Source organism: Marmota monax, unplaced genomic scaffold, assembly GCF_021218885.2.
Source record: "Marmota monax isolate L192 unplaced genomic scaffold, Marmota_monax_Labrador192_F-V1.1 WCK01_AAM20220418_F8-fsc00001, whole genome shotgun sequence".
NCBI lineage: Eukaryota > Metazoa > Chordata > Mammalia > Rodentia > Sciuridae > Marmota > Marmota monax.
Window position 1 is genome coordinate 30,821,181 of NW_026693777.1, and position 18,313 is coordinate 30,839,493.

The following is an 18,313-nucleotide window of genomic DNA, read 5'->3' on the forward strand; positions in this document are numbered from 1 at the left end:
AATTAGTTTTGATCAATCTTAAATTATGTTTTCCTAAACTAATATTCAGAAATAGTCCACCATTTACAAACAATAGGAAAGCTCATTGTAATTTACAGTCCTCAAGTTGGTGCTTTGCTCCGTTCCAGGTCCTAAGGAGATCCTGACCCAGCACATTGATTCCTAGTTTGTCAAAGTCAAGGATGCCATGAGCCATTAGGTATTAGGGAGCCTGCTTCCCTCCCCAAGTCCAGTTCATCCATGCAGAGGCAGCAGAAGCATCCATTCCATGAGTTTTCCTTAAAGGAAATGTTTGAATCAATACCCTTCATGTGATTTTTTTTTAATCCAGTGGAAAAAGAAGTCAAACCCCAACAAGCTACATAGCATTAAATATAATAAGTAAGAGGAATATTTAAATGGACAAGCTGAAAAGAATCTTCCAAGGTTAAACATATAAAATTTTAGCATGAATGATTAAACCTACCATTAACAATCCTTAAGTTCTTTTTTAAAAAATGCTAACACTTTTATTTACCTAAGAACTGGAATAGATCCTCAGCATTCATGAGGTGGCAAAGATTCAACATGGTAATCAGACACACACTGGGGTGATCTTAAGCATTTTTCCAATCACTCTAAGCCTAAGTTTCCTCATCTGAAAAAAATGGAAATATTATATATTTTGTGGAATTTATATAATTTAGAAATCAGTTATTATGTACTTACTATGTGCAAGACTCTGGGTGATAAGCCCCTTATGTAACTATGGTAATATATTACATGTGATTTTTCACAAACACTAATTCTGCTTATTTATTCATTCATTCGATAATTGGAGAGGGATTATGTATGTGTAGCTATCTGCACAATGCTTGACACATACAAAGAGCTAAGGAAAAAGAAAAGATGAGAAGAAAAGAAAGGAAAAGGGAAGGGAAAGAGAGGGGGAAGAGAAGAGATGAGAAAGGAAAAGACAAGACAAAATAAGAAAAGCTATTATAAGTTGAGCATCCCTGATTCATAAACTCAAACTCTGAAATGCTCTTGTTGGTGCTCAAAAAGTTTCAGACTTTGGTGTATTTTGGATATGGAGCTTTTGGACTAGAGTTGCTCAACCAGAAAAACCTACACAAATATTTCAAAATTAAAAAAAAAAAAACAACTTCAAAATCTGGAACATTCTGTCTCAAGCATTTCAGATAAAGGATATGCAACTTGTACCATATAAAGAATATCCTCTGGTCATTCTTAGAACTACCTGAAGAAAATAAAAAAGATTTGGAGATCTAGACTGTGTTTGTGAGTTACCTAAATAACTGACACACTCAGAGCTGATCACTGCTTCTGGGTGACACAAAACAACCTGGTTCAATTCAAATTCTTGCATCTGGTCTTAAGTGTGGTACCTATTCTCACAGTGACCTATACTCACCTCTCTGTCAACTTCAAAAAAGAACTGAAAATTACTCTATGGGTGTATTTCATAAACAAAAAACCACAAATCTGTGGCCCAGACTAACCAAGAAGTACAGGAGGAATATACTAGAAATAATTTAAAGACTTACAACCTTTCCTCATTCACTTTTTCATTCATTCACTTGTATTACCTCTTTCTCTTCTGTTCCAAATAATTTTGTTTTCCTATCTTTATTTCTTATTCACAGAAGTTATAGAATTATTGGGTCAGAGGGACTTTGGAAGTCACCTGAGATATCACAGCTGTTTTTCTAAACAGGCACTAATCTTTGCAATGGAGAGGCAGTGTACTGCTCTGAAATCAGGCTGCTTGTTTTCAAGTAGAATAATAGCAGCTCCTACCCCATCTTAAAGGAGTTGCTGGAATGAATAAATAAGATAATATATGTACTCAATAAACAGGAGCCAGTCTTATTTAGAAGTACTATTTTATGCCTGGCCCAATGTTAAAGGCTCATCTTCTACAAATGAAACCCAAGCCACTCTCTCCTCTTTAGCATATTTCCATTGTTCAGGAAGCTCTAATCATTGCAAAGTTTTCCTTTACTTTGAGCTAAATGAACTGTAGCTTTACTCACTGCCAGCCTCATAAATATAAAATTTAACCCCTCGACTCCAAGCCCAAGGAATTTCCCAAGTAACCCATGACAGTACTCTGTTGTCTTCTTCTCAGTTCACCCTAGCCTCCAGGTGTCCCCACCAGGCAGCCTCTCTCTTCTGACCACATCCTGATTTGTCCATCTCTTCAAACTGTGTACTGGGAACTGCCCTCCAGATTTCAGGGGGCAACTGACAGGTACTGTGGCACACACCTGGCATCCCAGCAGCTTGGGAGGCTAAGGCAGGAGGATCACAGGTTCAAAACCAGCCTCAGCAACTTAGTGAGGCCCTAAGCAACTTAGCAAAACCCTTTCTCTAAATAAAAAATTAAGAAGGGCTAGGGATGTGACTCAGTGGTTAAGCACCCCTGTGTTCAATCTCTGGTACCAAAAAAAAAAAGAGAGGGGGGGGGAGGCAACCACATGGTAACATCATTCATACAAAGTTCTAAGGCTACTAAAAACCAAAAGTTCTTTTCATGCATGTTATTGCTGAACCACAACACCTATTCTAACCCACAGCAGTGACCAGCTTGATGACACACTGTATTGGTTCTCCCTCTTTCCCTGTTTCTCTCTACCTAGCTTCCTTTCCCATTGCGTGGGATCTGTGTCCCAAATAAACCACCTGCACAGCCAGCCCTTGCCTCAGGCTCCACTCTCCTGGGGACCCCAGGCTAAGTCACACTCCATCAGCACAAATAATGATGTTGAATGCATGAGCCCTGAGGCACAGCACCAGAGACCTCCCTTCAGGCTGACAGCCACCAGAGTCAGGCCTGTCAGTCACCAAAGCCACTCTAAATCCACACAGCTAGACTCACCTGCCCTACTTCTCTCCATTTGATTCATCAGGAAATGGGGGTTTATCAAGGCTCTGCTGAAACTTAGATATGCGATGCCCAGCAGAATTCCTGTGATCTACCAGAGCATGCAGTCTCTCCATGAATGCTATCTCCCTTCCTTTCCCATTCCCCCAGAAAAAAAGGAAGTGACATTAGCTCACCATGGTCCATCCTTTCCATTCTTAGCAAACTGATACTGGTTCCTATTTTATCATCCAAACGCTCACAAAGCACGGTAGCTTATTTAAATGCTCTTATGGGATCTTGCACAGAACCAATGTTAACCTCACCAATGTATAGAACCTCCTTTCTCCCACCTTTTCCCTTTTAGAACTGAGACAGTAGTCTTTATCTTGAGGGGTGGATGCTGCTGATTCCTTTACCTCTTCAAAAAATCCAAAAGTGCTTTAACATTGACATTTTTGTCACACATTTTAACTGTTAAAATGACATCTTCAGTGCACATACACAGAAATGTATGCAGCAGAGGCAATGTTACGTATGTATTTATGCTGCTCACAGATACTTAAATTGTACTGACAGATCAGGATAGGCTGCTTCAGAAATTCCAATAATTGCACTTTATGGGAGTATGCTGGGGAAGTGGGAAGATATCTCTCCCATCCGGCCTCTGGAACTGACATTCTTGCTCTTTCCAGCTCAAATTTAAAGTCCACAACATCAGCAAAAAATTAAAATATAAAAATAAGTATGTCTTTCCAGGAGCCTCATTTGCCATGGGACACTAATCATTAGAATGCCTGGAAATTCCAGCAGGGACATGTCCAAAAAGCAAGGGGAAATGAGACAGAGTCCAACTCTCCTGTTCTCAAACACTGACTCAGTTGGAGCTGTGAAAGATAGTTCCAAGAACCAGGAAGTGAATTATTGCTCAAAGCAGTATATAGAATGCTCAGTAGTGTAATGAGTGATCACACTACAAAGACAAAAAACATGCCTAGCTCAGACCTTATGTATATAACACTTCAGAAGATTTTTAAGACAATTTTTAAGACACACTTGCATCACAGAAATGCTCTTTGAATAAAGCAGTCTGTGGGGTTTTTCCAAGGCCAGAGAGAGTCTGGTATACATTACCAGTTAAGACTGACAGAAGAGTGTCACCAGAAGCACACTGTCCTGTCCCTCTCTTCCCCCCACCTTCCAAACAGGTGTTGTCAGTAGAGCAAAGAATGGTTCACTTTGCATATAAAGCTGCCTTAAAACTGTAAAAGAAACTCTGAAAATGACCTTTCTTGTAGCAGAAAATTCAAGTGGGAAAAAGAGAAATGAACCCCATCCTAACACTACCATCTGAGTCAGCTTCAAACCTGACCCTAAATGAAGACTCTAATAGGTTAGTGACATTAGATTGAAGTTGAGATGGTGGAAAGAGCACTGAACTGAGGAGAGTCCAGTTCTAATCCCAGATCTGCTGGCCACGGCTTTGTCAATCAGTATTTCATCTCACAGACAGGGGACCATGCTCAGCCACAGATTTTCAAACTACCCTCCCTGGAAAGTTGGGGTTGGGAGGAGGAGACTGCAGGCATCTGCTTCCCACAAGCTTTCATGGAAGTTTTCATTTACAAATGAAAACCTTCTGATCCACATCCATAAGACTTAAAAGCCACCGCACCAAGTCACCTCTAACAGTCGAGGTTCTTTCCACTCAAAGTGAGATCCACAGACCCACAGCATCAACATCACCTGGGAGCTTATTACAACTGCAGGTCAGGCCTCCTCACAGACTTCCTTAATCAGAGTTTTCAGGAACAAGATCCCCAAGTGATTTGTATGCACATTAAATTTTGAGAAGAACTGGTCTGACATATTTATGTTTTCCTTTAAGTGTTTTAGATGTTATTGCTTAACACAAGTCTAATCAAAGTATCCTGCAAAAGTATCCTACTGGGAGGAACCAAGAGAACTACAACCAAGTCTCAGAAGTTTATGGATGCTTATGAGGGGTGAAAATATTAAGTGCCCAGAGGTTTTGTTTTCCTACCTTTAAATGTTAGAAATCATGTGTTTGGATTGACTCAAGGATGTTCCTTTCTCCATTCATCAAGAGATCATACCTAGTGGACAATATGCTTCATGCTTCCCTCTCTCTAACCTATTCATATTTATCCTTCGAAGGCCCAGGAAGCCTGCCTCTGACATGACACTTGCATGGAGTACCCTCTAGGCATGGTTTTCCAAGTGAAACTGGCATTACTGGTATTAAAAAGGCAAGAATCTTGTGAGCCCTAAAGCACTTGTCTCAAATGCCACAATCAGGTTGACATCTTCTGTTCATCTTCTTCTTTTTTTTTTTTTTCTTTTGGATACTGGGGATTGAACTCAGGGGAGCCACATCCCCAGCCCTATTTTATTAGAGACAGGGTCTCACTGAGGCACTAAGTGCCTCACTTTTGCTGAAGCTGGGTTTGAACTCATGATCCTCCTGCCTCAGCCTCCCAGGCTGTTGGGATTACAGGCATGTACCACCGGGCCAGGCTTGCTTTAGCTTCTTGCACAACCCAAGTCACCATGAGTGAAAGGGAGACCTTTCACTTGACTCCAGTTTGGTTCTCTCATCAAAACAACACCATTTAGCAACTGTTGATGGTTTAAGCATTACATCTGTGTTTGTTTAACCTCCACAACTTGAGTGTAAGCTCCTTGAGGTGAATTATTACACTGACTTCACCCTTTGGCAGAGCACCCAGCTCTCTGTTGGGGTATCTGGTGAATATATATGTACTCAAGAACTTAGCCCCACGGTTTTTTTTGCAGGATACTGATCACCAGGTACCATCATTATGGTAATATCTACCACATAGAAGAAACCACAGAGCCATCTGATATTTTCCCCCTCATAAACTAAAATCAGAAAACTATAGTAAAATGTTGATATGTGCAGTGGGAACAAAAGCCAGAAATCAACTTCTGAGTTCCAAGGAGTCACAGGCTCCTACATAAAAACAGGTTAGTTCTTGGGAACCCCAAACTGGTTCTCAGGGTGCTGCCTTCAGAGCAAGGTCCAAACCTTGAGTAGCTAACCAAAAGAATGTTCGGTTCCTACTCTGAAAGTTCTGCTTTCTTGGGGAGAATCCTGCCTCAGGAGGCTACCACAGAAGCAAAAAATAGCTCAGAGGAGACGTCTGATTCTGCATCTTAATCTATGTGAATTGGATGAGTTCAGTCAGGCCTTAGAAGGAATGATTAGGAGGGATGAAAAAGTGGTGATTACAATAAGACAAAGATTTCTATGCACCCTACACTTTCCCTAGCAACTGGATTTACAGGACTTCACTGATGAATGGAGACAACTCCCCAATTTCTCCTCAAGGTGAAGCACTGTATATCCCTCATCTCCTGTTGTTAAGTCTCTTCAGAATTACCCCTCAGCAGACAGATGGAGCAGTTTTCAATTCCTTCTCAGCACCCCCAACCTCCGTTTGCCCCCACTTGTTTACTTAACCATCAACAAGCCAATCTGACTGTTGTGAAGTCTGTCTGCCTCATACTTGCTTTGATGAGGCCTGTTTATAACACATACTCAGTGGCTGAAGCCCTTGAGCAACTAAGCTAAACAACTAAATCCAAATAATTCACAACAAAGAGTATGAACGTGTATAACCTGCTACAATTCACAATCAGTAACTTGCTCAGTCGCCCCAGACCAACCCAGAGAAAATTATAGCACCCTCAGTGAAAAGGATTTCATATAGAGGGCCCCTATATAGTTCATTCAACCAAATGATTTTTTTCTTTTCACATTCACCAACTGAAAAAAAAAAATGTTGACAAGTTATTTGAGAAAACTGGGTCAGGCTGCCTGCTTTTTTTTTTTTTTAAGGACCCAACATGATAGAGTAGAACAATGAAGGTAAATGGTAGGTAGAACACAGCAGTATCTTTTTAGGGTTCCAAGTCCTCCCTAATCTCTTCTTCAAGATTCCTCACATGAAAAGATTTCTGACCATTTAGGAAAATACCATTTATATCAATTCCACATTAATGAGTGGTGAACTTAAACCTGAAGGATGAAATAGATCCTTGCTGGGTCATTAACAAGGACCTTCCAGATCATAACAAGGGTTTTTTTTTTTTTTTTCCCAAAAAAACACATTATTTTTACTGATGAGAAAACTGAGGCTCAAAAATTAATCAGCCTAGTCTGATGAATTTCAAAATCTATACTCCAAGAATCTTCCATAAATTATGCGCTCCTGTGGGTATACACAGACACTTGAACAATACTTCTCTTTCCTTCTCAATCCTTCTTCCCCACAGCCCCAGTACACTGATGCCCCATGACAATGCCACCAGAGGCCAAAACAGAAATTGAACTCATTTGCCTCTTGCTCCATTTTTGCCTCTCTGAGAACCATGCACATACCAGGAGAACTCTTCCCCGAAAATATACAAATACGTGAATACAACACTCAGCATACACACCCACACCCATAAACCATAATCCTCACACGTACCATATATGACACACTACCCTTACCACACACAGACACCTCCTAATCCACCCCCCCACATCAAACACTGCATAACCCACATGACCCACGCACCACACACGCACACCCTTTTCATCTTTGAACTCTTCATCTTCATTTGCAGCAGGCCCCTGTCTTAAAGTCTTCTTCCATTCTTTATCATCTCTGAGGGATTAACTCTAAATTCCTTGGCTGGCAAAAGTCCTGTCCACACATTGCTTCTGCTTCTAATTGGTGCTCTTTAGAACTCAGCACTCTATATTCTTTCAGCCAGTCCGAACTTACCATTTCTTGCACAAAACCAGTTCCTTTTACAAATCAATGCTTTTTATAAATTTTTTTTTCCAGCTTGGAAAATATCTTCTTGCTTGTTCTCTACTATCCTCTTTACCTACTAAACCAACTTTTATTCACCCTTCAAGACTCTACTCAAACACATCTTCTGGACCCCTGCCCCCAGCAATTAGCTGCTAGATTCACAATGCTCCCAGCACTCTTTCCTCCATACTTTTAATTTAATCCCATATTTATGCACCTATGATATTATACTAGTTATTGACTTAACGCTGAGAGTTACATATCATGTACCAGGTCATGAAATACAGTAAGATACCTCTGTATTCCCATTGTATAAGACTGAGCCAGAAAAATAGTAGGCAGTCAGAAAATGTTTGTTGAATGCATAAATGAATTAAAGAATTACAAATAAGATCTTATTCATATCATCAGGAAAACCTCTTCTACTTTACTCCATTTGTGATCTAAAAAAAGGGGGGGCCCTTTCTAAAGTTATGAGGTGCTAAAAGCAAACCTCATCTTAGAGAGATGACCATGACCAATATCCAATGACCACATCTGGAGTGAAAAAGAAAAATATATACGCATGCGCGCGCACGCGCACACACACACACACACACACACACATATCCATAGGGACTGTGTTAGTCAGTTTTCCATCACTATAACATATGCCTTGCGATAACAAACTTCTAAAGAGAGAAGTTTATTGTGGCTCACAGTTCAACATTTTAGTCCACAACAGGTTGGCCTGATTACTCTGGGCCTCTGGTGGCATATAATGGCAGAGCAAAACTACTCAACTTATGGCCAAGGAGTCAGAGAAGAAGAGGAAGGGGCAGGATCTCATTGTCCCCTTCAAGGGCATGCTCCCAATGACCCCAAGATCTCCTACTAGGCCCTATGTCTTAAAGGTTGCATACCTTTAACCCAAGCTGGGACTAAGGCTTTAACACATGGGCCTTCAAAGGTCATTACAGAACCAAATTATAGTAGGGACTGAGACAACTATTTTCTTTGGATCTCTGATAACCATGAACCTGAGGCAAAAGATCAAACAGTGAATCACTGGATTCTCAGTAACTTTAAGAAAATGAAAAGTAAATATTAAAACACATCCCACAGATCTCAGATAAATCATGTTTAATGTTCAGGCTCTCTCTTGATTTAAATATAGAGTCCTGCAAAAAACAACCAAATTCACACAATTACTAATTATTCGTTTCTTTTCTTTTTTTAAACTGAATCAAACCCCAGATATGAATTTGGTTCCCATTTACCACGTTTTAAAATCTCTAAACACTAGAATAAATGCTATGTTTTAATTGATGATTACAAAATAAATAATACTGGATGACTTTGGTACGAGAAATCTCAACCACTCAATGAATGAGTCATTCTGCACATCCGAGTTTTCTGAATTGGTAAGAACAGCTTTGGAGGTTAATTATCTTGGGTGTAAATATTTCCCAAGTATATTGAACACTTCCCCAGCTTCATAAGAAGTGTATTTTTTAAAATGCACTCTTTTGGTAGTCTGCTTTAGTAAGTAGAAATTATTGGCTTATATCATCAAAAACAGATGCCTGCAGGGTCAATTAAGGTTTCCCACCTCAATAGTTCAAAGCCTTCAGGGCTTGTGCTCCAATTCTTGTGTCTGAAGTTATAGTTTTTCTCTTTCCTTCTTATCAGATTATCAGGGGGTCACTTTTCACTGCTGATTACAGCAGACTCTCACCCTATTCTAAGTGTACTATTCCCAATACACTAAGGATTATTTTTCAAATTAAAAAAAAATGTTAGGATTGTGTTTAGAATAAAAGTAAGAATGTTTTGAAAGGGGGAGGGTCTCAAGTATCTGGATTTTTATGCCATCTACTCTGCTAGTGTTGCTAAGTAGACATTTTTTGCCTCCTTCCTGGTTCTTGGCTAAGTTCCAGAAATGCAGAAAGGCACAACAGGTATGCTGGAACAAATCTTGATGCTCTTTATGATGCCTACCCTCCAAAGTAAACTAGACCATTATATGACCTCCCTAGTGATTTTCTGTCCTGGCCACGCAACAAAACAAGTACAAGGGTTTCCATGCAGGCAAAATGTTTAGGCTGAATGATTAATCCAGAAACTGGTAGATGGTCCCCACCTTACATAACGTTTCTATATTTTGTACTTCTGCATCATTTAGCAGCACAAATAGGTAGGCATTGTAAACAGGTATGGTTAAATGAAAAATTTCCAAATGACTTTTAAAAATCACCGAGGTTGAATTTTGTTGAATTATATTTTTTTTAAACTAAGTCACTCGTTGTTAATACTATACATCTAATTACTCACTAAACAGATAACTGCTATACTGGGAAAAAATCCTCTCCATTACTCAAAAGGAAAAAAATATTGCTCGGCATTTAAGTAACATGAAGATGATTATCAATAAACAGTCCCTACAAGAGTCAAAGTCGAGCATTCAACATATAAATGACTGTACTTAAATTCTTCACATTCTACAGCATGAAAAAGTTTATATAATCTTGTTTGTCAAACCTGAGAAAGCAAAACCAAGCAGGTAAACTGAGCTACCCATTGGCATTAAAGACAGAAGCAGACAGAGTGGATCATCAGTTACCTACCTAATTATGTTTCTACACCCTAAGGAAGAAGGTTGGCCCTTCTACTATTTATAAATGTGGAACTCAACCAAAGGGGGCCCTGCCATTGCCTCCCTGGAGTAACTGTGTAGGCTGTCAGGCTTGGGATGAATGGAATCTCCCTCAGAATGACCCTCCATACTTGGCAGTGCAGGATCCTTTGGGTGCAGTCAGGAAAAGGCCAGTGAGAATTTCCAGCAGTCACTTCCACCCTATGATTCTATATATGGAAACATCCCATTCTAGCTTCTTCAGCATCATGAGCACCATACCAGGGAGGAGGAATGAGGAAGAGGCTGGCTCTCCTCTTGCTACTCTGAAGGCACACTCACTTCACTGTCTCCCAAGTCTCCATGACTGGACAGGACCTTGTCATCAAATAGCCCAGACCTCTTCCTATTCTTGCAGGCCAGCAGCTCTAACATGGAACAGCTGGAAGAGGACCCTACATTCTTTTCTCTGCATAAACACTGGGGGCTCTGTTCACCCTCCAGCCAGCAGCAAGAACCAAAGAATTTCCCCATCCAAAATCACAACCATCAGACTTTCCCCCCACCCCCAGTCTCCCCTTACTACCAGGATATAATTTCAGTCTGTCACCACACATACTAGCAAATGGCAAACTTCTGGACCTTGGAATATAGTCACTTTCTTACTAGTTGAGGTGTCTGTAAATACTAGCAGGGTAATGTGAAACAATTCTATTCTATTACTCAGGAAAGTTTCCTAACAAAAAGGACTGAGGAACCCAACCTCAGTTGGTTGGGTTCATGGCCTGTTCTTCCAACAAGATCCCTACCAACATGTATAATGTCATGACCAGTAAGTGAAGCCACATCATATCCGTACTGCAAATGTCATCTTAATAGTCTGTAACATCTATATATTATTCTGAAGACGAACCTCTAAAACCGTAATATTCGTGTGGGAGGTGGGAGGAGAGAAAAATAAAATTGCATTTTCAGGTATTCTTCATAAAGCCTAACCCAAGCTTGGCTGCTGAAGGGCAGTCCCGGGCTTCTTCATGTGTTGCTGAAATCCAGAGCCACGTTGCCCAAAAGAAGAAGGGAGGGGGGCGGGTGGAAGCCCAGAAAATCCAGACTCTACGTGACCTGACTTACTTATTTCCCAGGAAACTGCATGAGAGAAAAATCAATCATTCATGCTACCGTAGCTACCACACGGAATGGACTGAGGAGTTCACAGTGGGCAAAACACCAAAGCAGCCAGCGGAGGTAAGTAGGCGGCGAGGACCGGGTGTGGGGAGGAGGGGTATATGTCAACGGCCCCGGGGCGGGTGCCGTCCGGGTCCCCACCGAAGGCGGTCGAGGGGCGGGGTTCCGACCCCAGGCGGCGAGACTGGGTTAGGGGCAGGACCGCGGTGGCCGCGCACTTACCCGGGCTGTTGGCCTCGCCTTCCAAGACGTGCAGCTCGGCGCAGTCGGCCAGCGAGTGCTCCAGGCAGAGCTGGAGGAAGCGGGCCTGGGTCTGGCTCACGCGCTTGAGCAGCGACAGCAGCGCAACAGTCTGCTCGCACTCGTTCCAGCCCTTAAACCAGCCCGCCAGCACCCCGACCTGGTCGCGAAACATCATGGTTAGGGGGCCGCCCTCGGTCTACAAAGCCCCTCGGCGCCCCTACCCGCCCCGCCCGCCCCAAAGTTTGGCGGAGCCGCAGCCCCGCGGCCACCGGAGACGCGTTCTGGTTCCAAGGTGGCTCTGGTGCCCGGACGCTGCAGGTACTGCCTCGGCTCCTGCCTCTCTTGTCTGGTTTCAGTTACGTTCCGGTGGTTCTGGCTGATTTCCCCGGAGACGATGACAGACAGTAGCACGGAAATGTTTCTTTTTAAAAAAAAAATAAAATAAAATAACGAATTTAAAAATAAAATCCCTCACAAGGCACACAACTGAATGAAGAACGCTCTCTTTCCCCCCCCTTCTCGTAGCTTCTGGATGGTGATTTCCGGCGTCCCGGGGTCTTCTCCCCGCTGGGTGGCAGCTCGGACCCTTCACACCCGCATTCCCGAGCGGCGATCACCACTGGAAGAAGAGAAAGAGCTGCAGTGAGACCTCCGCCAGTGAAGGAGCGCGCCCAGGGGGACGAGTGCATCAGAGGGTGGCTGTGGGTGGGGGCGTCCCGCGGAGGTTGAGTCCCGCAAATACCAGCCGCCGCTCCGCACCCTGGTGCGGGAGAGGGGCTATTCCCGAGCGGGGAATGGCTAGAAGCCTCTTTTCCAGGTGCAGGAGGAGACCCCGCAGCTTCCTGTTGCTGCGGCTGCGAAGTGCTCCCCTCAACGCCCCACCCGGGGTGGCTTCAGGAGCTGTGCTGCGAACGCCAGCACCAGCAACAGATCTTCCCCGCGCAGAAAACTTGCAATGCGGCTCCAAAGGGGCGCGGGGGTGGGGGTGGGGGCTAACGCAAAGCAGAGGCGGAGGCAACGACAGCCAGAGTTCCTTCCTCCTCCTCCACCTCTCCCTCCTCCTCCTCCTCCTACCCCTTCCTCCTCCTTCTCCTCCTCCTCCTTCTCCTCCTCCTCCTTCTTCCCGAGAAGCAGCCGAGCGGCTGCAGCTCCATCTACAGCAACAGCCAGCATCTCCACCACCAGGCGCCCCTCTGGATTTAGGCCGTGAGCAGCCGCGGCAACAGCTCGCGACAAAAATAAACTCTCCCCACCCAAAGCTCCGAGCCCAGCGGGCGGCGGCGCAGCACAGAGCCTGGCTCCCCAGCGCCGCGCCGCGCCACTCAAGCCCACCCGGGAGGTCTCCCAGGGCCTGCTTTGCCTGGAGCGATCAGCCGTGTGCGTGCGTGAGCGCGCCTGTGTGTGTACGCGCGTGTATGCTTTAGGCATCCTGCCCCCGCCGCCGCCGCCCACGGGCGGGTCGGTAGGGCCCAGCGCCTCGTCTGCGCGTCCCAGGCCGAGGCCGCTAGGTTGCGGGAGCACGCGGCGCACGGAGTCAGCCAGAGCCTGCAGCAACGCTTCTACCCGCAGCAGGGCGGCACGGCGGGGAATGCAGATCACCGCCATCCGCACACGCCCCCCAACGACGGCGAAGAAGAAAGTTCGGCTTCGGGGACTCCCCCAGTTCAATCTCGGCTGTGGTTGCCGCCGCCAGCCGGGCGGAGAGCCCAACGGCTCGGCAATCGCGGGGCGGCTCGCTCCCAGACTCCTGCTACCCGGTTTCCAGAACTTCTCGGGTGTAGGGGCAAGGAACCCCAGTGACCAATGGGTCCTCCTCCAAGGGGGCGAAGGGAAGGGACACTTACCTTGGCGCGGCTCATCCCTGCGGCTCGGGGCCCTACTCGCGGGTCCGGGGCCGGGCGACTCTCAGCGGGGTTGGGGGCTCCCGGAGCGCGGTCCGCGGGCCATGCCGTCGGGGCAGGCGGAGCTGAGGAAGTGCTGCGCTGCGGGTCCGGGGCGCTACTGCCGCCGCCGCTGCTGCTGCCTCCTGTGTCGGCTCGCGGAGGACTGAGCCGCCAGAGCCGGAGCTCCCCACATGCTACTGATTAACATACACCATTACATCATGGGCTTGGCAGGGAGCGCCCAAGAGGGGGGAGAGGAACCCGGGCGGCGGCGGCTGCACGCGGGGGGAGTAGGGGGGAGGATCCCCGGACCCAGCAGGCGGGGGGGGGGGGCAGATTCCTAAGTGGGGACCAGAAAAGGAGGAGAGCGAATGGGAGGAGCTGGAAGGAGCGGAGGGGTCGGGTTAGAGGAACCGCTGAACAGAGCAGAGAAGTTTGGGGAAGAGGAGGGGTCTGGGTGAATTCCTCACTGAGTGCGGTGGAAGAGCCCGGGCTCAAGAGCCACCCAAGTCCGGACAGAAGGGGACCCGGCCGACGCTTAAGCGGGGGCGGTGCTGCCACCCGCTGCTCGTCCTTGGGAATGTGGTTCACCAACTCGGGTGACCCCTGGGTCCTGCTGGGGCCCGTGGGTGGCTGAGCTGGGTGACCCGCGGACAGCAGACACTCGGAGTCACCGCCTCTAGGGATCTGGACGGGTTCCGAGGGTCGCGAACGCTTAAGGGAGAAAAGGGAGAAGGGTAGTGCGCAGAGCTGGACGTGCCTGGGCACCGGCTCCCTGTGGCCCTCGTCCGTGTAGTACCAAAAGTGCCTTGCCCCCACGCCCCTCCGACTAGGTAGAGTGCTAGATGCCCTTTGCCTCCTGGCCCCCGGCGCCACTCCTGGTACTTGCTCTCCCTGGGGAGGCGGCCGACTTCAGTGGCCCGCTCGCAAGCTATGCCTGGCGCGCGGGCTGCGGCTTCGGGCCTGGAGCAGGGACGAGCGCCGCCCCGGGCGACAAGGAGGCGGGGCGGGGCCACCTGTCAGCCCGTCAGAGTAGCTGAGCCGGCAGCCTTTACCTAGACCTGGAGCTGGCGTAGGACAGCCGGAGGCAGGCAGGGATTTCAGGCGCGTGAGGTTTGGACTCCGCGGCCCAGACTCACAAACTAGACTGGAAAGTGCCTCCGACTAGTCTCGAAAGTAAAGCATTGGTTAAAAATACCTTTTTAAAAAAATCGCTGTACCTCTCATAGGAGTTAAAAAGTCACCAGGAGGACTTGATTCCTAAGCTCAGGCTATCTCCATGTTTTCAGAGGAAACATTGAGTCCTCCAGCATTTAACCCAGCAACTTGAGGCATGTTTATAAAGGAATACTTACGAAAAATCAGGGGCACGCATGCTTCAGATCCAGCTTTCCCTATTTTCACTAATATAGTATTTTACAGATAAACTGAGAGATTATTCCACCAATTAACACTTCTGTCTTCCAACTCCTGTCCATGTCCCTGTTATTTCAATCACTTCTTCCTTCTCTCAGATTTTGATTTCTGCAGCGTTTCTGTCATGTCAGACTTGTGGCAGCATCTATCATCTGTTAGGGTATTGAAATGTCTTGTGGGGCTGCAAAAATTTAGGTGTAAAATCACAATTGTAAAAATTATAATAGAGTGTGTGAATTTTTTTTCAAGTTCACTTTTAATCAGCCAGGAAAGTTACCTGTAAAATTTAATGAATATTTTGCCCTATTTAGAAAGCAAGGATTCTGGAACTATCTATTGTTTTTGTTTTATTACCATAGAGGCAGAAAGACTTGGTAGATCATTTTCTCCCACATGACTGTCAGTTACTCCTTCATAATAACTTGTCGCACGTGGCTCTCAGGTAATCCTTTGTAATAACTTCTATCAGGACAAGAAGAATTTTCTCTCAATGCCCTTCCTCGGATGTAATCGGGAAGATTAGAATATGGGCTACCTGGGTGTGCACCTTACTACAAACTGCAGCCAAATAAATGTTTCCCATGTGGGACTTTTGGAAGTCCCCAAGAGTGAATTGTTTTTTTAAAAAAAAAAAAGAAAGAAAGAAAGAAAAAAAAGGTAACATTTCTTGTCAGCAGCTGCTTACTAAACGAATAGTAAAGCTAAGAAACAAAACAATCACCTCGAGGCAAATACTCAAGAAGTCTACATATGCTGGAGTTAGAAAATAGTGCCATCTGCTGGACGAGAGTCGTCCTAAAGCAGCTTTTGACGTAGGAGATCTTGATTGAGCTAACAACTGTTGAATTCCTACTGCCCGGTTACTTTTGATTGAGAAATACAAAGATGAGGATAACATGAGTTACCAGTCCCCTTGGTTTTGTAGTTTCACAATCCCTATGGCTTCCTTGCTGCTGAGACTTCTCTAATGAGAAAGAGAGTGGAGATAAAACCCAGTGATACTGCCACTTGATATTCCCCAGGGTGAAGTCATGACTGAAGGAATAAAAGTAATACCATCATGTAAATATAAAGCTTTGTATTAAATGTGGATTTTTTTCCTATGGGAAAAAGAGCCCAGTTATTGATAGTTAATATTGACTAACAAGTACTAACTATGCATATCACTTGGAAAAGAAATGAAACCATCCTTTCACTAAAGGATAAAGGAGGTATTACTATGTCTATGTTCACAATTTTCCTTTTTGAAGACTATTTATTGAGCATCTGCTTTGTTCCAGGCATTGGATGTGGCTGTGATTATGCTGAGTACTCTGGGTAAACCCAGTAGAAGCACTCAGTATACAATGCTTGCTAACCAAATGATACTCCAGGAATAAAAGACAGATCAGATTATCAAATCAATTAACATTATTTTGCTTTTCAACTCCCTGGAATATGTGAAGGGAAGAAATTGGTATTAGTAAATAATTATTTTGATCAAATAAACTAAAGTGTTTAGATGTTTCAAAGATTATTAATTCACAAAAAGGATCAGTACCATATTTACAAATCACTGGTGAAGAGAGTACCTAGGTATTATCTGTAATAGGCATCCTGAGAAACCCATGTCTATATATTTAAAATTCATATTTTTTCTATCAGTAATAAGATAAAACAAACTGAAGAAAAACATTGGACATAGAAGCATTGGAACTGTTAGCTTTAATTATTTTAGTTTATAAATTAGCAAAAGTACTAAAAACTCTGCATAAAGATAAATAACATTAAATCCAGTCATTCAATCATTCAATAAATACATAATGAGCACTTATTCTCTGCCATGTTCTCAAGATGAAATGTTGAAGACAGGTGGTGTCTTTTATCTAACATCAAAGCTCATATAACATATATATGTATGTATATATGCATAATCATTTACTATATAAAGAAAATATATGAGTAAAATTTCATGTAATAGGAAATCATATGTGTGGTGTGTGTCTGTGTGTATAAAATAAGACTATACCGAAGTAGTAACTATAGGGATTCTTGCTTTATGTTAAGAATACTGATAATTTTTGTGTTTTTCTATTTTTCTATTTTTGTCTAATATATGTTAAAAATTAAAATACTGTATAAGCTCAGGACTATAGGCTCAAATTAAATTTAGAAATTGTGCTAAAGGAACTATACCAGGCTGGGAATGTAGCTCACTGATAGAGCCCTTGCTTAGAATGGGAAAGACCCTGAGTTCAATCCCCAGCACTGCAAAACAAAACAAAAACCACATTTGTTATGGTTTGGATGTGATATTTCCCCCAAAAGCTCATGTGTGAGACAATGCAAGAAGGTTTAGAGGAGAAATCACAAAGTTATGAGAGCCTTAGCCCAATTAGTGAATTAATTCACTGATGAGATTAAGTAGTAACCAAAGGGGGTAGGATATGGCTGGAGGAGGTGGGCACTTTGGTGTATATATTTTGTATCTGGCAAGTGGAATCTCTTGCTCTGATTTCTGGTCATAGTGTAAGCTTCTTCCCTCTGCCTCACCTCCAGCCCTAAGGAATGGAGCGGACCGTCTGTGGACTGAGACTTCTGAAACTAGGAGTCATCAAATAAACTTTTCTTCCTCTATAATTGCTCTGGTTGGGTCTTTTAGTCACAGCAGAAAAAAAAAACTGACTAAAAAACATTTGAAAACAAACCCTATACTGTAAAATTTAGGTCTTTGATTTCTAAAAAATGTGTGTGAGCCAGTTTTGCTCCTACCTAGCCTCAGTACTTGGGTGTCTTGTCTTAGCCTCAGTACTCAGTCTCCCCTCCTCAGATCTTATCTTTCCATTGGCCAGCTTAGACATCTGTGGTTTCTCAATAGACATTGATACATTTCAGCTTCTCTGGGTTGGCATACAAAAAGTCCAAGATTTGGCCACTATCTGCTCTTCTGGACTTCTCTTCAACATTTTATTCACCAATTCATTCAGCAAGACGTATTTATCAAGTATAAGTCATTGTGCTAGGCAAATAGAACATACAAAGGTAGAAGACGTGGCATGTTCTCATCTACCTCTAGCGGAATCCCAATGTATACACAGATGAGCCTGCACACGCGCATACACACACACACACACACCCCAAAAGGTAAAATATGAAATGAGTCTAGGGGGAGGATTGAAAGACACCAAAAGAGACAAAAACTGTGCTGGGAAATTAAGGATACTGTGGATCTGTTGCCTTTTGAGCTGTCATTCATTGGATGAATAGTCTCTTCAAT

General features: G+C 44.1%; 1 protein-coding gene across 4 annotated transcripts in view; it reads right to left on the minus strand.

Moving 5' to 3' along the window:
• Samd4a (sterile alpha motif domain containing 4A) overlaps positions 1-13,826 on the minus strand; it is a 210,977-nt gene extending 197,151 nt beyond the window's left edge. The window contains exons 1-2 of one of the 4 annotated variants that reach the window (XM_058584645.1): positions 13,603-13,826; positions 11,738-12,377 (exon numbers count right to left, since the gene is read on the minus strand). In XM_058584645.1, the coding sequence (XP_058440628.1) occupies positions 11,738-11,933 (196 nt within the window). In that variant the 5' untranslated portion in view covers positions 11,934-12,377; positions 13,603-13,826. Of the gene's footprint in view, positions 1-11,737; positions 12,378-12,832; positions 13,167-13,602 lie in introns of those variants that run through there. The other 3 variants (XM_058584647.1, XM_058584646.1, XM_058584648.1) reach the window with 3 other exon arrangements.
• Between the last annotated feature and the right edge of the window lie 4,487 nt (positions 13,827-18,313).